Source organism: Bufo bufo, chromosome 6 (assembly GCF_905171765.1).
Source record: "Bufo bufo chromosome 6, aBufBuf1.1, whole genome shotgun sequence".
In the NCBI taxonomy this organism is placed as follows: Eukaryota; Metazoa; Chordata; class Amphibia; order Anura; family Bufonidae; genus Bufo; species Bufo bufo.
In genome coordinates this window covers 9482733-9508575 of record NC_053394.1, presented here as the reverse complement: position 1 = coordinate 9508575, position 25843 = coordinate 9482733, and the positions used below count along the sequence as shown (strand labels likewise).

At 45.1% G+C, this 25843-nt stretch overlaps 1 protein-coding gene across 1 annotated transcript in view; it reads left to right on the top strand.

The window, feature by feature from the left end:
• The window catches only part of VTI1A (vesicle transport through interaction with t-SNAREs 1A), a 337493-nt gene that overhangs the window by 26106 nt on the left and 285544 nt on the right, over positions 1-25843 (top strand). Inside the window, 1 exon segment of the mRNA XM_040434906.1 lies at positions 23108-23185. Coding sequence (XP_040290840.1) covers positions 23108-23185 — 78 coding nt within the window.

Here is a 25843-nt window from a genome sequence, read left to right as displayed (position 1 = left end):
TTAAAAAAAATGCAGAGGAACTTAAACACAATTTCTATTGGAAAGTAGCAGAAATTTACATTTTTGGCTTTTTTTTCTATGTTACTTGAATTCCTTTGCTCCTGTTTCCCACCCATTGCAGGGAGATGTCTGATCTCTGCCTTGCTCTCCTCGTTCCTGACCTTTGCTGTGCAGGGACCTCATCCTCGGCTCGACTTGTTAGCGATTACAAAACACTAGAATTTGTCTCCCTATGAAACTTTCAAACGTAATTTGAATAAATTGCATGTCACACGCTAAATAAATCATGTGCTGTACACAAAGGCTGCGGAGTTGAGAGGTCAGCCGTGCCGGTGTCGTCCGCGCGTGGAAACCATTTTATTTTGCGTTTATCAACCAATTAACTCGCTCTGCTATGCAAAGTTCAGTGGAATACATCTGCATATTAACCGTGCGCCCTGCGATACGTCTGTGGCGTGTGGACTGCCATAGTTGACCTTATAGTATTGCACAACCATTCATTATAATCCCCTGCAGCAGCGGAAAAGCTGCAACCTCTGTGCAGTTATAAAGAGGAAGCTACAAGAAGATGGATGACTGTCTTATTACACTAACAGGCCGCCCGCGGGGAGAGCGGCGAATAAATCACAATAGAAAATGTTCCGGACAGTGGTTGATCAGTTATCAGCGACCAACAAAACGAGATGAAATCTCCCTGACGGTAATTGAATCTTATGTCAGCGAGTGCGGCGTCAACCATCATAGGATGTCAGGCAGATTACAAAGAGGAAGACGTAAAAAAAGAGAAAAACGTATCGCTTTCCTTTCAGACTTCAGCCGCCGATGGTAAAAGAGAAAAATGTATTTCTACGTTATATAAATCCCTTTTCTGTTTTATGGATTTATGCGGTGGCTAGAAGTCCTTGTGTCGTCTCCTGTCAGGTTCCTAGTTATATCTGATCCCAGGAAAGCTGGGTGACAATTAGTTGTAGAGGGGTAATGACAAAGTGATTGTCACCCCCAGAAATAACAGTAAAGGCACTTTCCATAAACTACCTTGGAAGACCTTTTACATGTGGTGGACCAAGACTGCACAGCGAGTAACCAGGGATCCACAGGACAATCCACAATGACATGTTTATAGGGATGTGACTTACAGATTGATTTCGGGGAAGAGAGAATGGCGCTGTATATAGCATCCCTGATATTAGGACCATGAACTTCTACTGATCCTGAGTCACATCCTGTATTATACTCCAGAGCTGCACTCACTATTCTGCTGGTGCAGTCACTGTGTACATACATTACTTATCCTGTACTGATCCTGAGTTACATCCTGTATTATACTCCAGAGCTGCACTCGCTATTCTGCTGGTGCAGTCACTGTGTACATACATTACTTATCCTGTATTATACTCCAGAGCTGCACTCACTATTCTGCTGGGGCACTCACTGTGTACATACATTACTTATCCTGTATTATACTCCAGAGCTGCACTCTCTATTCTGCTGGTGCAGTCACTGTGTACATACATTACATTACTTATCCTGTACTGATCCTGAGTTACATCCTGTATTATACTCCAGAGCTGCACTCACTATTCTGCTGGTGGAGTCACTGTGTACATACATTACTTATCCTGAGTTACATCCTGTATTATACTCCAGAGCTGCACTCACTATTCTGCTGGTGCAGTCACTGTGTACATACATTACTTATCCTGTACTGATCCTGAGTTACATCCTGTATTATACTCCAGAGCTGCACTCACTATTCTGCTGGTGCAGTCACTGTGTACATACATTACTTATCCTGTACTGATCCTGAGTTACATCCTGTATTATACTCCAGAGCTGCACTCACTATTCTGCTGGTGCAGTCACTGTCGCCCCCTCTGTCGTCCTCCTTCGGACCCCGTCATCCGTACATCGGGCTGATGCTGCTTCCTGACAATAATCCAGGGTTTTCTGACTGCAGCCAAAGCAACAGGACAGTAAAAGCTTCTACGTGAAAGTTCTTAAATTCACAAATGTATAAACTCCTGACAAATCCCAGCTTGTATAAAAGGCGGACGGCGGGGGTCTTGTGGACTGCAGCCCTGGAATGTGGAGAACACGTCTCTAAGGGCTCATGCACACGACCGTACCGTTTTGTAGTCCGCAAATTCGCAAAACTTGGATCTCGGCCGGGTACATGCTACCATTTATAATAAGAATAGGACATGTTCTATTATTTTTTTATGGGACAGCGGAACGGGCGTGCGGATGCGGACCGCACCTTCTTGCGGCGCCATTGAATTCAATGTTTTCACATCCTATCTTTAAAAAGTGTGGACCAACACTAGGGTCATGTGCATGAGGCCTAAATGTGTGAGTGATCCCCGGAAAACCAGCAGATAAAATATGAAACACAGAGAGGAAATGCACCAAACAGAAATGCTACTGACTATACTGGGAAGTCATACATGCAGGTATTAAAAGCTGAGACTTTCGCCAATATGTTCCAGTCAGGAAGATATCGGAGCCCATCAATGCACCACGTCACGGTCACTCAGCATGGCAAAGGGTCCTAGCCGCTACACTAACTATGGTGTGAACATGGTCTGGGGGTGATATAATTCAGCACACAGCCAAGCCTCCACACAAAGGCCCAGCATGAATACTGTGGTAGTACAATGTGAATGAGGCCAGGCCGTGAGCCACACCTATGCCAGACCATGTGATGGAGGTTACCAGGTGCAACAGAGTGTCCAAACACACTCAAATCTAACAAGACAAAAACACAGAAATGAAGTGGCAATTCTGGAGGAGCTGCTCAACCCCTGACACTGTGGCGTGTCTTATATTGGGGGAGCAGCCCCACCGCATGCGGACCGCAATAATCGACTAACCCCAGCAAAATATGCATACAATGGAGGACGTCCTCCATTGTATGCATATTTTGCTGGGGTTAGTCGATTATTGCGGTCCGCATGCGGTGGGGCTGCTCCCCCAATAAAAGACACGCCACAGTGTCAGGGGTTGAGCAGCTCCTCCAGAATTGCCACTTCATTTCTGTGTTTTTGTCTTGTTAGATTTGAGTGTGTTTGGACACTCTGTTGCACCTGGTAACCTCCATCACATGGTCTGGCATAGGTGTGGCTCACGGCCTGGCCTCATTCACATTGTACTACCACAGTATTCATGCTGGGCCTTTGTGTGGAGGCTTGGCTGTGTGCTGAATTATATCACCCCCAGACCATGTTCACACCATAGTTAGTGTAGCGGCTAGGACCCTTTGCCATGCTGAGTGACCGTGACGTGGTGCATTGATGGGCTCCGATATCTTCCTGACTGGAACATATTGGCGAAAGTCTCAGCTTTTAATACCTGCATGTATGACTTCCCAGTATAGTCAGTAGCATTTCTGTTTGGTGCATTTCCTCTCTGTGTTTCATATGTTTATTTGCTACATTCTGTGTAGTTTGCTCTTGTGGTGCATGTGGACCGCGTCGACGTCCTCCATTGTATGCATATTTTGCTGGGGTTAGTCGATTATTGCGGTCCGCATGCGGTGGGGCTGCTCCCCCAATAAAAGACACGCCACAGTGTCAGGGGTTGAGCAGCTCCTCCAGAATTGCCACTTCATTTCTGTGTTTTTGTCCAGCAGATAAAATAGTAAATGTGACGTCTCCTCTTCTGTAATAATCTGCATTATATATTATCTTAATAAGGTTTTCCTGAAGCCCAGAAAACAAGAACGGCGACCCCTCCCTGCTATACCATTAAGATGAAGAAGGCAGATAGAGGTCCACAGTGTTTTGATCAGATAAATTATAATATTTACCACTGATAGCTGCTCTTAATTGCATTGTAATTCTCCAGATAATCATCAAAGGGATCTCAAAGTAATAATTCCTAATTGTAGTGAGAGGAGTCGGGTGCAATGCCCTTTGCTGCAGCTGGGTGGCAGCAGAGCTCTGCTGAACCTGGCCGATAGTGCAGGGTGAGAGCTGGTGCTCGGAGTCCTCCCTGCAGAGCATCAACATTAGAAGAAGGAGAAGGGATCTGCAGTCCAGCGCCTATGTCAGATATAGCGCTGACATATTCCGCAGCGCTGTACAAATGCTTGCAATGTTTTACAGCTCGCCTTGAAGGGGTTCTACCAAGCAGTGTTGGACTTGGGTACCTAGGGCCCACCAGTAAAATTTATTTTGGGGGCTCACCGTACGGATACATTCGAATATAATAAATAATTTACCATAGGCTGGTTGAGATGCTGTACATTGAATATATGTATGTAGTGCAGTAAATCTGATGTGTTATGTGCCACTTGTGCAGGGGGTGGGAGACTAGGGGACAAGAAAAGGACAGGTTATATTTTTTTTGCGGACCACGGAATGGAGCAACGGATGTGGACAGCACACGGAGTGCTGTCCGCATTTTTTGCAGCCTCATTGAAGTGAATGGGTCCGCATACAAGCCGCAAAAACTGCGGCTCTGATGCGGACCCAAACAACGGCCGTGTGCATGAGGCCTGAGGAGATGTATATTTCTAGGAGGAGTAATGGAGGAACAGCACAATGTAGGGTTCTAAGAAAAGCTGCTCCAGAATTATTTCATTGAGAATACACGAGCTGACGGCTCCTCTTAAGACTTTAGGGTTTATTTAGATTTTTTTGTGGACTATATTGAAGGACTATCCTTGGGGCAAACATCAGTATTCGATCTGTTGGGATCTGACTCCTGACGACCCCACCAATCAGTGAAGGCACTGCCATTATTAGGCACAGCGCCATACTGATGGCAGTGGCTGTGCCTGGTACTGCAGTCTCGTCAGTCGGCCGATCTGTTGGGTGCAGGGAGTCGGGTCCTGCTGATCTGGTCTCAGGATGAGCTCTGGATACCAGTGACCCTATTGGACCTCTGCCATCTGAGACCACCGTGCTCCCCTGCTATAGATTATTATATTTCATCATTTATGGGGGGTTCTGGCAGGAGGAGCGTGCCCCTTACGTCTGCTTTTTCTTCCCCTCACTTCCGCGCTGTAGTTTATTATAATAAAAACCTTTTTTGCACCTTTTTACTAAATGTCTTTCATGGACGGAAACTTTTGTCTCGGAAACATGTAAAACCAAACCGCTTTGTGTTCTGCGCTTGTCTGTGTAATGTCGGCATCAGGAGGATGACAGGGATCTTAAAGGTATATTAAATATATATTACCAGCACGGCGACTTCAAAGGATCCGGTAATTTCCATCCTATACGGAGTGTTTAATGTCCGCGGCGACGGTAATGGCAGCCGGGGAGGTGCGCCAGCCCTGGGAGTATAGTGGCTGCTAATTACCTTCATTACAGATCACAGACATTATAATTCAGAATTAAGTCACTGAGTGCGGGGGGGCAGGCCGGCCTGACGTCTCAGCAGGGGGTGCCGCTCCGCGTTCCCTCCGGGTTTACCTGTCTGACGTTTGTTTTACTCATCGATTTCTCGTCATCAGTTCTGCTCCAGATGCAACTTGTGAATTCGTCATTATCTCCGTTAATGTTCATCTCTTGATACTCCACCCATAGCAGAACGCCGCCATATCGCTATTTCTGGACATTGCTCAGTTCTTGTTTCTTGTGCCACTCTGATTGCTGTGGTCCAGTTCACCTTCCAGTCTGCGGACTGGTCTCCAGCCTCCGGTACATGCGCAGTGAAGCCAAATCCTCTTCTGATGCATAACTTATACCAGTTGTACATATATAATAATATACAGGAGATACCCAGGTTATACCAGCATGCTCCATATCACTGTATACAAGAAGATGTATAACTTATACCAGCTGTACATATATAATAATATACAGGAGATACCCAGGTTATACCAGCTGTACATATATAATTATATACAGGAGATGCCCAGGTTATACCAGCATGCTCCATATCACTATATACAAGAAGATGTATAACTTATACCAGCTGTACATATATAATTATATACAGGGGATACCCAGGTTATACCAGCATGCTCCATATCACTATATACAAGAAGATGTATAACTTATACCAGCTGTACATATATAATTATATACAGGACAGGAGATACCCAGGTTATACCAGCATGCTCCATATCTCTATATACAAGAGGATGTATAACTTATACCAGCTGTACATATATAATTATATACAGGGGATACCCAGGTTATACCAGCACGGTCCATATCACTATATACAAGAAGATGTATAACTTATACCAGCTGTACATATATAATTATATACAGGAGATACCCAGGTTATACCAGCATGGTCTATATCACTATATACAAGAAGATGTATAACTTATACCAGCTGTACATATATAATTGTATACAGGAGATACCCAGGTTATACCAGCATGGTCCATATCACTATATACAAGAAGATGTATAACTTATACCAGTTGTACATATATAATAATATACAGGAGATACCCAGGTTATACCAGCATGCTCCATATCACTATATACAAGAAGATGTATAACTTATACCAGCTGTACATATATAATTATATACAGGAGATACCCAGGTTATACCAGCATGGTCCATATCACTATATACAAGAGGATGTATAACTTATACCAGCTGTACATATATAATTATATACAGGAGATACCCAGGTTATACCAGCATGGTCCATATCACTATATACAAGAAGATGTATAACTTATACCAGCTGTACATATATAATTATATACAGGAGATACCCAGGTTATACCAGCATGGTCCATATCTCTATATACAAGAGGATGTATAACTTATACCAGCTGTACATATATAATTATATACAGGAGATACCCAGGTTATACCAGCTGTACATATATAATTATATACAGGAGATACCCAGGTTATACCAGCATGGTCCATATCACTATATACAAGAGGATGTATAACTTATACCAGCTGTACATATATAATTATATACAGGAGATACCCAGGTTATACCAGCATGGTCCATATCACTATATACAAGAAGATGTATAACTTATACCAGCTGTACATATATAATTATATACAGGAGATACCCAGGTTATACCAGCATGGTCCATATCACTATGTACAGAAGATGTATAACTTATACCAGCTGTACATATATAATTATATACAGGAGATACCCAGGTTATACCAGCACGGTCCATATCACTATATACAAGAAGATGTATAACTTATACCAGCTGTACATATATAATTATATACAGGAGATACCCAGGTTATACCAGCATGGTCTATATCACTATATACAAGAAGATGTATAACTTATACCAGTTGTACATATATAATAATATACAGGAGATACCCAGGTTATACCAGCATGCTCCATATCACTATATACAAGAAGATGTATAACTTATACCAGCTGTACATATATAATTATATACAGGAGATGCCCGGGTTATACCAGCATGCTCCATATCACTATATACAAGAAGATGTATAACTTATACCAGCTGTACATATATAATTATATACAGGAGATACCCAGGTTATACCAGCATGGTCCATATCACTATATACAAGAAGATGTATAACTTATACCAGTTGTACATATATAATAATATACAGGAGATACCCAGGTTATACCAGCATGGTCCATATCACTATATACAAGAAGATGTATAACTTATACCAGCTGTACATATATAATTATATACAGGAGATACCCAGGTTATACCAGCATGCTCCATATCACTATATACAAGAAGATGTATAACTTATACCAGCTGTACATATATAATTATATACAGGAGATGCCCGGGTTATACCAGCATGCTCCATATCACTATATACAAGAAGATGTATAACTTATACCAGCTGTACATATATAATTATATACAGGAGATACCCAGGTTATACCAGCATGCTCCATATCACTATATACAAGAAGATGTATAACTTATACCAGCTGTACATATATAATTATATACAGGAGATGCCCAGGTTATACCAGCATGGTCCATATCACTATATACAGAAGATGTATAACAGATACCAGCTGTACATATATAATTATATACAGGGGATACCCAGGTTATACCAGCATGGTCCATATCACTATATACAAGAAGATGTATAACTTATACCAGCTGTACATATATAATTATATACAGGAGATGCCCAGGTTATACCAGCTGTGCATATATAATTATATACAGGAGATGCCCAGGTTATACCAGCATGCTCCACATCACTATATACAAGAAGATGTATAACTTATACCAGCTGTACATATATAATTATATACAGGAGATACCCAGGTTATACCAGCATGTTCCATATCACTATATACAAGAAGATGTATAACTTACACCAGCTGTACATATATAATTATATACAGGAGATACCCAGGTTATACCAGCATGCTCCATATCACTATATACAAGAAGATGTATAACTTACACCAGCTGTACATATATAATTATATACAGGAGATGCCCAGGTTATACCAGCATGGTCCATATCACTATCTACAAGAAGATGTATAACTTATACCAGCTGTATATATATAATTATATACAGGAGATACCCAGGTTATACCAGCATGCTCCATATCACTATATACAAGGAGATGTATAACATATACCAGCTGTACATATATAATAATATACAGGAGATACCCAGGTTATACCAGCTGTACATATATAATTATATACAGGAGATACCCAGGTTATACCAGCATGGTGTGTGTGTATATATATATAAGTTGCTCCCGGTATGTGCTCTCTGTATTAATGTGTCTTTTTACCATCATTTGGAATTTTAGAGAAACGTCATTCTAGTTGCTGTCGGCTGATTGGTTGTTCCGTGGTAGCGGTTCCCGCGCAGAGTCCAGCTGGAACGTTTTCGTCTTGTTTATCTGTGCAGTCCTTTGTTTTGACGCGGGCGGCGAGCGTCTTCGTGCTGTTGGCTGCTGTGTGCATCTCTTTGGACGGGAGACGTGTAATTAAATGGGAGGAGGAGATAACGCGCTCTGACAAATGCCACCGTTTTGGGGCCGATTGTCGATCTGTTTGGCGGATCTTTTCATTCTGCAATAAATATGCAAACTTTTTGTTTACTTGTGCTGTGTCTGCGGTAATTTAGCACATGCCGGGTGTCAGGACTCGTCCCCATGGTAGAGCGGCCGATCATTCGCCGCTCACACGAGGAAGCATTGTATATATATTTGCAGTGATAACATTGTGTCTAATTCCCAGACGGAGCAATTTGCACAATCGCTTCGCCATGTTGTCGGCTGATGAATTGAACGCCTGCGCTCAGAATTCGCTTCTTTGTTAGCGGCACAGATTAATAGGCGCTGCTCAGAGGAATCCACCACGAAGCAATGCACAATCCGCGCAGCGGGCTCGTTAATTCACAGGCTCCCAGTTAATTCATCTCGCCCGTGTCGTGGCTGAGGCCTGGGCCTTTTCCTTTATTTTACATTCTGTGCATAGGACCTAACCTACAATTTTTTTTAAGGGGACATTCACAATTTTCATTGCTTTTAGTGAATAGACCTAAAGGTTGGTGGGGACTTTGGCTTTGGGATTGGTAAGTGATGTTGTCTCGGTTACGTTCCAGTTTTAAACATCTTTATCCAAGCAGATTTTTGGTACGCAGCGCGGTGCTCATCCCTGTCAGCCTGCTGCTCTCTTTACCTTGTCCGTTCTGCACGTCGCACGTTTTCCACCATCTCTGCGCCTATCTCGAGGCCTCTGATCATGGAGAAGTACCTGAACCTGCGTGACTATCTTCCTTCTCTCTTTTGTTAAGTACGTAGGAGGCCACCTCCATTTAGAACTGCTAGACGGTGGTCAGGAGACCCTCAGTGTAGAAAGGTGTGCAGGTCCTAGAGGTGGGACCTGTGTCTATCAGACATTAAGACTTTAATACTGATGACCTATCCTGAGGATCAGCTGTCTGAGAAGGCACCAGGCGATGACCTATCCCCACCGATCAGCTGTTTGAGAAGGAACCCGCGCTCGCACTAAGGTCTCATGCACACGACCGTATGCCCTCCGAGACATACGGTCCGTGAGTGGGCCATATGTCCCGGAGCGGCATACATCATGCGCACGGCATCTATGATGCTGTGCGCATCGGGCCGCCCGCTGGACTATTGTCCTGCACTCATGATCTTACGAGTGCAGGACAATAGTCCCGCGGGCGGCCCAATGCGCTCAGCATCATAGTAACCTATAATGCTGTGCGCTCCCGTGCGCACGGTGTATGCCGCTCCGGGACATATGGACCGCTCACGGACCGTATGTCTCGGAGTGCATACGGTTGTGTGCATGAGCCCTAATGCTGTGGCCTTCTCTTAGTAATTCACCGAAGTCTGAAGAAGTTTGGCTCCACGCAGCCAATACATTTTAATGCTGTACGGAAACAGCATTAACAACGAAGTAATTGAACGAATCGACTTCGGATCTATGATCTGAAGGTTGATTCGCTCAAGCCGAACAGCCATTATGTACGGCGCTGTGCTTGGTGAGGAGGGAGAAGGCAGCGGCCTTCTCAATCAGCTGATCGGCGGGGGTCCCGGGTCTCGATCAGTTTTCCAAGATAAGGTCCTCGAAAACCTTTTTAAGGCCGAAATACCACTTTAATGGCTTTCAAGTTTGTGTTCCCTTTGCAGTGGTGGCCTGTGCCCGCTACTCTCTTGGGTGGGCACCAGCACCTTGTCACTTCCCCGTCTCTGCCTCCTGTGCTGGCAGTCTGGTCATGCTCGGCCTCCGCTGTCCATCCGCTGCGGCCTGGCCGCTGGGGTCCCATTTGGTAGATGCCACTGTTAGTGCCTCTATATAAAGGCCTTAAAGAGTTACTAAACTTTTTAATTAACTTTTTGGTAAAATGTCCCTAATGCCTTAATACTTTTTGTAATGTACCTTATTAATGCATTTTGTAATTTTAATAGAGATATCCCCCCCCCTAAAGCGCACCTTCCCCTGTGCATTTAAAATCCACTTTTCTGTAGACTGCTGACTTCTCAGCGGAGTACGAGCTCTACAGCTCTATCAAAGGGGTCGCAGCTCATGGAGTACGGGCAGGAGCACACGTTGCCTGTCCCCGGCCTGTGCCCCCCAAGGTTTACTAAATGCCAGCATAGCACATGGGTGCCCAGCCAGGATTAGCGGAGCGGCTCCTTCCTGTGCCTGCTTCACTAAGCTATGAGTCCTGCATGTCAGATTTTAGCTTGGTGAAGCAGGCACATGTGCTAGGCCAGGATTTAGTAAACCTCCGGGGGGTACAGGCAGGGGACAGGCAATGTGTGCTCCTGCCCGTACTGCAGAGCCCCTACTCCGTACACCGCTGAGACGTCAGCAGTGCAAAGTGCACAGGGGAAGGTGTACTTTAGGGGGGGGAAGGATATTTCTATTAATAATAAAGTATATTACAAAAAGGTATTAGGGACATTTTACCAAAAACTTAATTAAAAGTTTAAGGACTGTCAGCGCGCCTATTTTCACCAGCCTTGCTTAGAGGGGAAGGTATCTGAGTTTTTGGTTCTCTAGTTCCAGGGACCAGTTTAGATGTGTTTTTCTGTTCTCTGCACCGACCTCTGCCTGTTTATATGACTCTGACCCTCCGCTGCCAAGCCTGACTATAGCCTTTTTTCGTACTGACCCACCTGCCCTGACTTCAGACATGTTTTGCGGAATTGCACAAATGCTGCCAGCCCTGACCTTTGCCTGTTTCCTGACTACAAGTATTGCCTGACCCTTTGGTGCTCTGCTTCTTTGTCTACACCAGGTGGTTCTTAACAGCGAAGACCAGTTACCTGTAAAGGGTCATTAAAGGGAACCGGTCACCTGGATTTCGGGTATAGAGCTGAGAACACGGGTTGCTGGATCACCGCTAGCACATCCGCAATATCCAGTCCCCATAGCTCTGTGTGCTTTTATTGTGTAATAAAAACTATTTGATACATATGCAAATTAACATGAGATGAGTCCTGTACGTGAGACGAGTCGGGGACAGGACTCATCTCAGGTTAATTTGCATATGTATCAAATCGTTTTTTTTTTACACAATAAAAGCACACAGAGCTATGGGGACTGGACATTGCGGATGTGCTAGCGGCCATCTGGCAACCCATGTCCTCAGCTCCTCTTTGTCTGCTGCTGAAACGTTCAGTCACCAACAAATCCATCTGGTGTAATAGAGTGAATGTTAGAGGGAGAGGAGGGGGATGAAGCTGCAGCTTCTCATTCAGAGACACTGTGGGAGGGAAGAGTGGCCAGGTTAAGCATCTGATTGGCTCAGCACTGCAGTAAGAGCCCGCCCACTCAGCAGTAAGGCGGGAAAGCCCCCAGATTACACATCACAATTAACCTGTAAGCCCCCATCTATCTAACAGGCCAAAAGAGCCTCCATTTTGGCCCCTTTTATGCATGGAAGAGCACAGTATGGGTGACGGAGGCATATACATGGAAGGTCTCCCCTAACTAGACCCTAACCCTGGTAAGGTGCAGGTATCGATTTGGCCCTGGGCGCTAAAGGGTTACTGTCACACTTCTGAAGTCGAGGCATCTCTTCGCCTCCGGTAACTTTTTCGCGGTCCGTATTGTTTTGTGTGTTTCTCCTTCTGGTCGCGGCCCCCTCTGCAGTTAATTAACCATCAGGATTGGATGTCGGCCCTCGCTTTTTGAGAGTAAATCAAGCTTTTGAGGGAGATCATTGAAACTCAATTAAATGGCAAGACATTTCTTCAGAGCGGGGTTAACAAGTTAATTACATTTTAATCAGAGAAATATTGGGCACCTGCCCCGTCCGTATCTCCCGAGTTATCAGCACCTGAGTTACTGTACCATCGAGAGCGCCGGCGGATTAATAAAAAAAACGTGTTAACAAGCGGTGAGATCCTTTGTTATAAGTTATCACGCAGTCATACAACCAGTGCAGATACCAGTTGTCATCTCTCCAGTGGCCACTGGGGGCAGCGTGTCATTGCCAAATTGCTCTTCTGGCACATTTCATGATCAGAGTCCTCGCCTGTTCAGACGCATTTTCTGCAGTTTTCTACACTTTTCCTTTGCTTTTTGTAGTTGTGATGATCACTTTAAAGCTTTATTATAAGGGACGGCGTCTGAAAGATGGCGGCTGGAACTGGTTATGAAAAAGTAAGGAGAATTACCATATACAAGCTGGGCAGAGATGTGGCGGAGCACCCAGGTCTGTGCAAATTAAAGGGGCTCTTCTGGTTATTAAAACTCATTTTCAGTATCGTTTTGGGGAATTCTGAGTTAATTGACCCAGTGTCTTCCATTCAGGACCCTCACTTATTAGCTGCAGGAAAGAGGGTCCTACAGGGGGCGTCTCGTGTGTCCTTACCCTATACAGACAGTCTGTTGATTTCAGTGGACATTGTGCAATACTTCATTTCTCACGTGGTGGCGCTGCAGGGGGATTCAACACCCCACCACAGATTATATAGGGTATGCAGAGCTTATAGCGTGTCACATATATATATATATATATATATATATAATATGAGATGCGCCAGGCCCATGAACTACACCTCCACCCCATACAGGTGGGACGTGGACGATAACCGGAGCTAATGGATAGAATACAGGAGCGTGTAAAATAGTATCTGACATATATATTGTATATACATTCTATCAAATAAGGGGAGATACAAATACCTACATGATGCACTGATCGGGGCTGCAGACCATGATAAGTAGCCCCCCCCCTATATCAGAATAATGCCCTATCCAAACGTCCGTGATGGTCAGCGATTCATCCGTGAAGATGTCTGTGAAGGATCCGTGTTTGGTCTGGGTGTCCGGACACTGCTAGGCGGCAAGTTAATTTTCATAGCGTCTCCTCCTAATGGTCCGCGGTTTTCACGGACCCATAGACTGTAATGGGCATGATGAATCCATGAACGCGGAGTAAAAAAGAGCATGCTTCCGTGCTAAAACCGCAGACCCACGGACCGTGCTAAAACACGGCTGTATGAATATACACATTATAATGGACGGGGACGTGTGCTGTCCATGGAGAACACGTACGGCACTACAGCACACGTCCGTGAATCAGTGACGTTTGAATGAGGCATAACATGGCCGTCTCCATAGCCAGAGTACACAGTGATGGCGGCACAGATAAAGCCTGGTGTCCGGACTATTTATATCATAGCGAACAAGGGAAGGCAACCCCGGCGCCCAACAAGCGATATATAAATGCTAAATATAACTGCAAATAAATTTGGAATAGGGAGGGAAGAATAACCCTCCAGTAGCGGTGGGTAATTCAGGAGAGGGTCACATGTTCCCCTTGTCTATCCGACAAGCATGGCTGCCTCGGTTATTGTCAATACACGTAGGGCCGGTGGTGATGAAGTTGCCATAGTAAATGTAATATACTCCCCTGCGCTGCACATTTCTCCCGCGCTGCACATTTCTCCCGCGCTGCACATTTCTCCAGCGCTGCACATTTCTCCAGCGCTGCGCGTTTATCTCCAGCGCTGCGCGTTTATCTCCAGCGCTGCGCGTTTATCTCCAGCGCTGCGCGTTTATCTCCAGCGCTGCGCGTTTATCTCCAGCGCTGCGCGTTTATCTCCAGCGCTGCGCGTTTATCTCCAGCGCTGCACATTTTCCCAACACTGCAGGCCTAACATACATGTTTTATCGCTGCACACACTACATTGCTGCTCTGCAGTACTTTACGTGTTCTACATTCAGCACGTCGCTGGCACAAATATCGCTTTCCTGTTTTTAGTGAGTGAAGGTGAGCGCCCTCCTAGTGTCAGCGGCCACTTCACATTAGAAGGGGCCGTCTCCCCCGCTCAGACCTCCCCTCCTATATACCACCTACTCTGCTGGGAAGAAACATAAAAATAAAGTCTTAACAAGGAAACTGAAAACTTTTCTCCCCCCCATCCTTTACATCTGCCACAGTCTTAGCAGGGGGAAGAAAGTTGGCTGAAGAAGCTCTTAAAGCTATATAGAGAAAATGCCTGGAATTACAAGCCTCCTCCCGGCTTCAGAAACGCACACAAAGCTCCAGTCGACAGCAAAAACTGACAACTAGGACTAAAAATGTTGACAATTTTTTGATTTGCAGCCCCGGCTTATGTATGGGAGACATTAACTATTTATAAAATGCATTATGAATCGAGCTCCTTCAAGCTGCTCCTGCTTCTGTGACATTTTCTTTCCAGCAGAAATCATCAGCCTTTGCATTTTGGTCTAAGTACAGATTTATATACAGCTGATAGCGAGAACCTCGGGACGCTTCTTACAACCCCCCACCTCCCGCCGCCCCCTCCTCCGCAGTTTCTCTTAATTATCCGCCTTAGATGGGTTGTTTGGGCTGTCAGCGAGTTTGATTAGCAAAATTGAGCAGGTTGGAGGCTCCGCGGATCCTCACAAAAAGCGTATTTTTTACCTGTGGAATGAGAGATGATGGGGGTTGAGAGGTTTTAGGTTGTAATGTCCATTAGTTCTGACCTTGTGCTCTTGTGTCTATAACATAAAGGCAGGCGGCAGCTCGTGGCTCATTGTGTGGCCGCCGATCCTGATTGATTGTTCATATCAAGGGCACAGCCCGTATATATCGCCAGTAATATCAGGTAGCGCAGCGTACGGCATTGTGTGCGGAAGTCGCTGCTTTCACATTTTCCACAATTATGTGGAACTAATTGACGTGTTTCTGACCATTCGATTCAAATGTCATTTATCCCAATGCATTGAAATCTAAAGGCATCCAACATGTAGACCTTCTCCCGTATTGAAATGTGAGCTAATCATCCATTGCCGTGTCTCACAGGTGAATGTGCGCCGTCTGTAGCACCAACGTATTTTGCAGCGCTGTACAGAAGTGAGAACCTCAATCTTCTCACCATTGAGGCCACCAATCTAATCTCTGCACCTCAAGCCTCACAACAAAGTATGAAGGAGCTGAAAGTTCTGTCCATACCGTCTCCGACGTTTGCTGCTTTTGGTCACTTGCATTTGCCGCCATTAGGGATGGTCGAATCAACTTCGGATAAAACATCCAAAGTCGATTCGCATAAAACTTCGTTCTAATACTGTACGGAGCAGGAATCACTTCATAAATTAATTTGTACTGTAAAAAAACATTTCCCGAACTCGGGTTCAGTTCCAAGTAGTACCTTGGAACCGAACCCGAGCTCGGATTTTTTTTTTTTTTTACAGTACAAATTAATTTATGAAGTTATTGCACAAAGTCCCGCGAGACTTCACGAAGCAATAACTTCGGCTCATCGGAGCCAATACATTCTAATACTGTATGGAGCCCCTGCTCCGTACAGTATTAGAACGAAGTTTTATGCGATTCGACTTTGGATGTTTCATCTGAAGTCAATTCGCTCACCCCTAGCCGCCATTTGCGCCATCATTTGATTTTAATGGCATATACACAATTGAGTCCCATTATTCTGCCCACTTCCTACTTTCGAGGTCAGCAGCGTGTAGCTCATGAAGGAAGTCATATGGTGAGCTGGCTTGGTGGGTATATAAGGGGTGTGATAGGCTGTCTGCATACATATCCCTTGGTGGGTATATAAGGTGTGATAGGCTGTCTGCACACATATCCCTCAGTGGGTATATAAGGTGTGATAGGCTGTCTGCACACATATCCCTTGGTGGGTATATAAGGTGTGTGATAGGCTGTCTGCACACATATCCCTTGTTGGATATATAAGGGGTGTGATAGGCTGTCTGCACACATATCCCTCGGTGGGTATATATAAGGTGAGATAGGCTGTCTGCATACATATCCCTCGGAGGGTATATAAGGTGTGATAGGCTGTCTGCACACATATCCTTAGGTGGTTATATAAGGTGTGTGATAGGCTGTCTGCACACATATCCCTTGGAGGGTATATAAGGGGTGTGATAGGCTGTCTGCACACATATCCCTCGGTGGGTATATAAGGGGTGTGATAGGCTGTCTGCACACATATCCCTAGGTGGGTATATAAGGGGTGTGATAGGCTGTCTGCACACATATCCCTCGGTGGGTATATATAAGGTGAGATAGGCTGTCTGCATACATATCCCTTGGTGGGTATATAAGGGGTGTGATAGGCTGTCTGCACATATATCCCTCGGTGGGTATATAAGGGGTGTGATAGGCTGTCTGCACACATATCCCTGGGTGGGTATATATAAGGTGAGATAGGCTGTCTGCATACATATCCCTTGGTGGGTATATAAGGGGTCTGATAGGCTGTCTGCACATATATCCCTCGGTGGGTATATAAGGGGTGTGATAGGCTGTCTGCACATATATCCTTCGATGGGTATATAAGGTGTGTGATAGGCTGTCTGCAAACATATCCCTCGGTGGGTATATAAGGGGTGTGACAGGCTGTCTGCACACATATCCCTCGGTAGGTATATAAGGGGTGTGATAGGCTGTCTGCACACATATCCCTCGGTGGGTATATAAGGGGTGTGATAGGCTGTCTGTACACATATCCCTCGGTGGGTATATAAGGTGTGTGATAGGCTGTCTGCACACATATCCCTCGGTGGGTATATATAAGCTGAGATAGGCTGTCTGCATACATATCCCTCGGTGGGTATATAAGGGGTGTGATAGGCTGTCTGCACATATATGCCTCGGTGGGTATATAAGGGGTGTGATAGGCTGTCTGCACACATATCCCTCGATGGGTATATAAGGGGTGTGATAGGCTGTCTGCACACATATCCCTCGGTGGGTATATAAGGTGTGTGATAGGCTGTCTGCACACATATCCCTCGGTGGGTATATATAAGGTGAGATAGGCTGTCTGCACACATATCCCTCGGTGGGTATATAAGGTGTGTGATAGGCTGTCTGCACACATATCCCTCGGTGGGTATATATAAGGTGAGATAGGCTGTCTGCACACATATCCTTAGGTGGGTATATAAGGGGTGTGATAGGTTGTCTGCACACATATCCCTCGGTGGGTATATAAGGTGTGTGATAGGCTGTCTGCACACATATCCCTAGGTCGGTATATAAGGGGTGTGATAGGCTGTCTGCACACATATCCCTCGGTGGGTATATAAGGTGTGTGATAGGCTGTCTGCACACATATCCCTAGGTCGGTATATAAGGGGTGTGATAGGCTGTCTGCACACATATCCCTCGGTGGGTATATATAAGGTGAGATAGGCTGTCTGCATACATATCCCTTGGTGGGTATATAAGGGGTGTGATAGGCTGTCTGCACATATATCCCTCGGTGGGTATATAAGGGGTGTGATAGGCTGTCTGCACATATATCCTTCGATGGGTATATAAGGTGTGTGATAGGCTGTCTGCACACATATCCCTCGGTGGGTATATAAGGGGTGTGACAGGCTGTCTGCACACATATCCCTCGGTGGGTATATAAGGTGTGTGATAGGCTGTCTGCACACATATCCCTCGGTGGGTATATAAGGGGTGTGATAGGCTGTCTGCACACATATCCCTCGGTGGGTATATAAGGTGTGTGGTAGGCTGTCTGCACACATATCCTCATTGCTGGGGAGATTTATCAGAGTTATGGGATGATTATTGGTATTTCTGACACTGCGCATGCTATGAACTGTTCTCGTGCTGCTGTGGTGAAAGTATCTTGAGTGGACAAATGGCACATATGCTATGATGTAATAGTATATAATATATAGCAGTGTATGATGTAAGTGTAGTCCCGGTTGGTCTCTAGTTTTGGTTGTGTTGACACTTTATTATCTTCCTGATGTCTAGAAAATGGTGTGAAAGTAATAGCTGCACGGAAAGAAAGTGGTGAGGTACCCTACAGTGCGTTATATACAGTATATAAAGTACATTATATACAGTACATTATATATATATACGGTGCATTATATACAGTACATTATATACATTATATACAGTGCATTATATACGGTGCATTCTATACATTATATATGATACATTATATACATTGTGCATTATATATATATATATATATATAGTTCATTATATACATCATATACAGAGCATTATATATAGTGCGTTATATACATCATATACAGTGCATTATATACATTGTACATTATATACAGTGCATTATATACATTATATATGGTGCATTATATACATTATATACAGTACATTATATACATTATATACAGTGTATTATATATGGTGCATTATATACATTATATACGGTGCATTATATATATTGTACATTATATACAGTGCATTATATACATTATATACAGTGCATTATATACATTATATACAGTGTATTATATATGGTGCATTATATACGGTGCATTATATATATTGTACATTATATACAGTGCATTATATACATTATATACAGTGCATTATATACATTATATACAGTGTATTATATATGGTGCATTATATACGGTGCATTATATATATTGTACATTATATACAGTGCATTATATACAGTGCAGTATATGCATTTGTTACATTATATGCACTGTATATACATTATTATATACTTTATACACTGTATTATATATTATGTACATATGTTTTGTGAGACGTATGTGAAGTATTTGTATGTATCCCTCCGGCAGACACGTGCATTGTGCGCCCTGATAAATATCCGTCTGCGTTACCGGACACGTTAGCGGAGATGCGCACCCATGTATAAACCTCTGTACACATATATACCACATGTCCCGTGTCCTCCTCTGTAAGTCAGTATGGGTGACCCTGCACCCGTACACCCACATCCCGTCACCAGGCCGTTCCTCCTGTCGGTGCCCAGCGTCTCTGTCTCATTCTGGACCGATATCGGCCCTTTAATTCCTGCCCCCTCAGATGAGACCTCTCCGGCCGTATTCGGGGCTGTACCAGTTCCGTCTGCAGGCCGCATTCATCTTCTGCAGCAGAGCTCTTATCTTTATTGTGGAGGACGACTCTCTGGCTGATTACCTTTTATTGACCCGGGAATGCCGCTGTAATTTCTCCTTTTCCTTTCATGTTCCAGAAACAGAAAAAAAATGAAATGGATTCGTATAATTGAGAAGTCGCTGCCAATTTGTTCGCTTTTTGGAGAAAAGGCAGAAAACAAAAACAATCTCCATATGATGTTCTTGCGTACTGCCGGGTGTGTTAGCCTCCCATCGTGATGAAATGAATAATTAAAGGCGCCTCTGATTCCGCCGCCTGTTTAAAGGGCTTTATAGCCTTTAATAGACGCGCCTGGCGCAGTTAGTGGGAAATAGGCCGCAGGAAACATCACATGAAAAACACGCCATTGTCCCTTTAAATTAGCCGTGCAGGAATGTAACACGTGTGTGCGAGGGAATCCGATAGAAATCCCATTTTATTAACAGAAATATTGTCAAACTTTAATTGTTTTCCATCATATTATTAGTCCTGAGACAGAATTCAGTCAATTTATCCTTATTTCCATCAGTTCCGGGTATAGCAGAGCCGTGTTTGTCATAAGCATTGCTGTAATAACTCTCCAAGTACCTGCAGTCCTATGTAACACCACAGATAACGCACTCTGGTGCTTGTTTGGTAACACATATTAGTTGCTCAGTTTTTATGATCTTTGCTTTTTGTTGCTCATTTCCAGGGGGATGAAACTCCGTCCTGTATTGTCACACGGGTTCACAACTCATTAAGGCATAGATCTCTAATAACTATTGTAGAGCAGCTATGTCATCGTGGTATGACTGCGATTAATTCTCTGAAAGTGAACAACGGTTTCTATTCACTGGGAGCAAGCAGAGGACTTAATATGTTAAGGGATTAAAACACAAAGTACATTAGAAAGTTGCAGATCTTAGCGCTGTGCAGTGATGAAGGTTTTCCTATGGTAAGCCAGTATTACACAGCCCGATGTGTCAGACGATTATCGGGAGGGAGGCGCTCCTTCCCAGCAATCGCCTGCTATAACATGCAGCGATCTCCTCCGCAGCATGGGAAGGAGTGATCACTAGGCCATCGCTCGTCCCCATGCTGTCTAGTGGTTTGCTGGCAGCAGATCCCTATTAGGCACCACTATCTGCCGCCGGCAAACGATAATTGTTAAACATGTCAAAAGATTTGTATTGTCCGATGATCAAGTGTTCGCTCCGGGCAATCGGCGGCAGTATTACACTGCCAGATGATCACTAATGAGCGTTCATGCGAATGCTCATTAGCTATTATCTAACGAAAAATTGGGCAGTTGTGGGCTGCTGCTAGGGGGAGAGCTGCTGCTGCTGCTAGGGGGAGAGGAGCTGCTGCTGCTGCTAGGGGGAGAGGAGCTGCTGCTGCTAGGGGGAGAGGAGCTGCTGCTGCTAGGGGGAGAGCTGCTGCTGCTGCTAGGGGGAGAGCTGCTGCTGCTGCTAGGGGGAGAGCTGCTGCTGCTGCTAGGGGGAGAGCTGCTGCTGCTAGGGGGAGAGCTGCTGCTAGGAGGAGAGCTGCTGCTGCTGCTGCTAGGGGGAGAGCTGCTGCTAGGAGGAGAGCTGCTGCTGCTGCTAGGGGGAGAGCTGCTGCTGCTGCTAGGGGGAGAGCTGCTGCTGCTGCTAGGGGGAGAGCTGCTGCTGCTGCTAGGGGGAGAGCTGCTGCTAGGAGGAGAGCTGCTGCTGCTGCTAGGGGGAGAGCTGCTGCTGCTGCTAGGGGGAGAGCTGCTGCTGCTGCTAGGGGGAGAGCTGCTGCTGCTGCTAGGGGGAGAGCTGCTGCTAGGGGGAGAGCTGCTGCTGCTGCTAGGGGGAGAGCTGCTGCTGCTGCTAGGGGGAGAGCTGCTGCTGCTGCTAGGGGGAGAGCTGCTGCTGCTATGAGCAGAAATCACTCTGCTGCTCACATACCCCCCCTCCCCAATGTGTGCAGGTAAATGTGTAATGTAATAAGAAACCAGTCACAGGAGGCGCATCATCCAATCATACTTCAGTAAGGAAGCAGCAATCCAGGAGCAGGTTGAGGCACTGATTGATAGGATGTTACCCTGGCTTTACTGCTCTTAAAGGCTATGTACACCTTTGGGGGCAATTTTTTTTATTATTGTATTGTACTTATTTTGAGGAGCTAAAAATCATTTTTTCAATTGGTCTTTATTAACAACATGGAATCCTTTGTTCTGTACAGAGCTGAGATGCTGAAGCAGAAGCCTGTGGATTTTCTATCTTTTCCGTCATCTGGGGAGCTGACGGGCTCCTTATCTCTGCTCTCTGACATAACATTCATCAAAGCTCAGATATTATCTTAAGAATGTGGCTTAGATAAGTGTTTTTGACCTCTTAGTAGTTTAGAGATAAGGTTTATTAGATGGCCAGCAGAAAGTGATAGTACCAGTCACACAGTTACAAAAAAAGGGCAATTGGAAAAAAAAAGATTTGGCCAAAAATTTGTAAAATGCAATCATAAACAATAATTGCCTCCAAAGGTGTACGTAGCTTTTAAGGGTACTTTCACACTAGCGTTGTTCGGATCCGGCAATCCGTATGCAAACGGAAATATGTTTTTTCCAGATCCGTTAGTAGACCTATTACTCCAATCATTTTTCGGTGAACAGCGCCCCCAAGTAGGCTGTATCTGGCATTGCAGCTCAGGTCCATTGAATGAGGTAGAGCAGCAGCAACCTCTGATCAGGAGTGGTGCAGTTTTTGGAAGAAGGCAGCCATGTTTTTCCAATTCTGGACAATCCCTTTAAGCCAGATTTTTCTTCTATGCTGTTAGGCTAAGGTCGTGTCAGCCAGTACAACTGTGAATGCGGCTTTGGCTGTGACTGCAGGACAGCAGAAGTATCGGAGAAGTTATTTTACATGTCGCTGTGGAATACTGTCAGGATCTTCAGCGACGTGTTCTGAGATGACAGTCTTGCCGGTCGGCCGCTCCCAGCACCGGGCCGGCTGGACAGTGCAGCGTTCTTTTGTGAGGCGTGAGGTTAATATTCCAGGGGAAGCTGTTAAGCCGGAGCCGGCGCTTTGAACAGCCTCCCCAACAACAGTTGCATTGCTGGCAGGCATACCTTTGAATGGCACGGCCTTCTGTAGCACCAAATCGTCCCGCTGGTTTTGGACAGACATGAATCAGACCGTTCCTAGCAGGCGCAATCTCTCAGATTGCATCCGATAGACATCCATTAGGGGGCCCTCCAGGGTCGGAAACACCCCGCTCCTCTTCACATTTCACTCCAAGATTTCTTTTCCTAACACTTTTTTTTTTTTTTCTCTCCTTTTGTTTTGTTTTGCAGAAAAGGTCACGGATCGCCTACAGTGACGAAGTGCGGAACGAGCTTCTGGGGGACGATGGCAGCTCCTCAGAGAGCCAGGTAGGACGCTAATCTGCCAGAGCTAGCGGGCGACGGCCGGGTGACGGAAGGGCTGGTGCACGGGATAACCGCATTAGCAGCAGCTCATGTGGAAGTGATGTTATTTAATGCAAAGCTGAGATTTTCATCAAACCCCTGCCGTTAACCCTTCAGTGCCCAGTCTCATTAACGTTCCCCTCCCCCCCCCCCATCTGCTTGGCCTATTTTTGGAATTGCCACCTAGGACACAATTTGATGAAGACCACCGCCTCGCTCCACGTACATGTAATAAAAAAGAGATCTAATAACCCCGAAATGCACTTTGATATCATAATTAAATCAACACAGGGCGACGCCGCCAACCAGTAGATGCTCGAAGATCGACGGGGGGTAGCGCCACATTGAAAGGAGCTCGTCCAGCCGTTAGTTTCATGTTCTCGGCCGTCCTGTATTCTTTCTGATATGTTCTCATGTAGATGCCCGCCACACAGACGTACCCCAGTGTCAGACCCACACCCCACGTGTATGCATTTCAGTGTAAAAAGAGTTATTCCCCCCAATAATAAAGAGAGAAAAATTAGAAGGAAAAGAGGAAACTCCTCCGAGACGCCCGCCATCTCTGTGTCTTACATCAGATCTACTGTCTGTTACCCGCTACCCTGTGTATTATACCGCATAATACACTGCTCAAAAAAATAAAGGGAACACAAAAATAACACATCCTAGATCTGAGTTAATTAAATATTCTTCTGAAATACTTTGTTCTTTACATAGTTGAATGTGCTGACAACAAAATCACACAAAAATAAAAAAATGGAAATCAAATTTTTCAACCCATGGAGGTCTGGATTTGGAGTCACACTCAAAATTAAAGTGGAAAAACACACTACAGGCTGATCCAACTTTGATGTAATGTCCTTAAAACAAGTCAAAATGAGGCTCAATAGTGTGTGTGGCCTCCATGTGCCTGTATGACCTCCCTACAATGCCTGTGCATGCTCCTGATGAGGTGGCGGACGGTCTCCTGAGGGATCTCCTCCCAGACCTGGACTAAAGTATCTGCCAACTCCTGGACAGTCTGTGGTGCAACGTGACGTTGGTGGATAGAGCGAGACATGATGTCCCAGATGTGCTCAATTGGATTCAGGTCTGGGGAACGGGCGGGCCAGTCCATAGCATCAATGCCTTCGTCTTGCAGGAACTGCTGACACACTCCAGCCACATGAGGTCTAGCATTGTCTTGCATTAGGAGGAACCCAGGGCCAACCGCACCAGCATATGGTCTCACAAGGGGTCTGAGGATCTCATCTCGGTACCTAATGGCAGTCCGGCTACCTCTGGCGAGCACATGGAGGGCTGTGTGGCCCTCCAAAGAAATGCCACCCCACACCATTACTGACCCAATGCCAAACCCGTCATGCTGGAGGATGTTGCAGGCAGCAGAACGTTCTCGTCACGTCTGTCACATGTGCTCAGTGTGAACCTGCTTTCATCTGTGAAGAGCACAAGCCGCCAGTGGCGAATTTGCCAATCTTGGTGTTCTCTGGCAAATGCCAAACGTCCTGCACGGTGTTGGGCTGTAAGCACAACCCCCACCTGTGGACGTCGGGCCCTCATATCACCGTCATGGAGTCTGTTTCTGACCGTTTGAGCAGACACATGCACATTTGTGGCCTGCTGGAGGTCATTTTGCAGGGCTCTGGCAGTGCTCCTCCTGTTCCTCCTTGCACAAAGGCGGAGGTAGCGGTCCTGCTGCTGGGTTGTTGCCCTCCTACGGCCTCCTCCACGTCTCCTGATGTACTGGCCTGTCTCCTGGTAGCGCCTCCATGCTCTGGACACTACGCTGACAGACACAGCAAACCTTCTTGCCACAGCTCGCATTGATGTGCCATCCTGGATAAGCTGCACTACCTGAGCCACTTGTGGGGGTTGTAGACTCCGTCTCATGCTACCACTAGAGTGAAAGCACCGCCAGCATTCAAAAGTGACCAAAACATCAGCCAGGAAGCATAGTAACTGAGAAGTGGTCTGTGGTCACCACCTGCAAAACCACTCCTTTATTGGGGGTGTCTTGCTAATTGCCTATAATTTCCACCTGTTTTCTATCCCATTTGCACAACAGCATGTGAAATTGATTGTCACTCAGTGTTGCTTCCTAAGTGGACAGTTTGATTTCACAGAAGTGTGATTGACTTGGAGTTACATTGTGTTGTTTAAGTGTTCCCTTTATTTTTTTGAGCAGTGTATTATGTAACGATAAAGAAGATCTCACACTTTACGGCTGCGTGTATTCTGTAAGAATACAATGAAATAAATTCTTAGAAAACTATCTATCTATTATCTATCTCCTATCTAATATCTATCTATCTGTTTCATATCTATCTATCTATCGATTTATCTATCTCATATCTATCTATTCATCTATCTGTTTCATATCTATTTATTTTATATCTATCTCTCTCAAATCTATGTATAGATATAGAAATTTAGACATACATTTAGAACTAGACGCATGCACCGTGTTATTTAGATGGCTCAGTGGTTACTATATACCGTGGCGGATCATCAGATCGGTCCTCCAGAACACCCGCTGATACACAGTACTACAGTTATATCATATACAAGATTGTACAGATAAGACATTCACAATGTGCTGTTCGTCTGTGAATTCATCTTCTT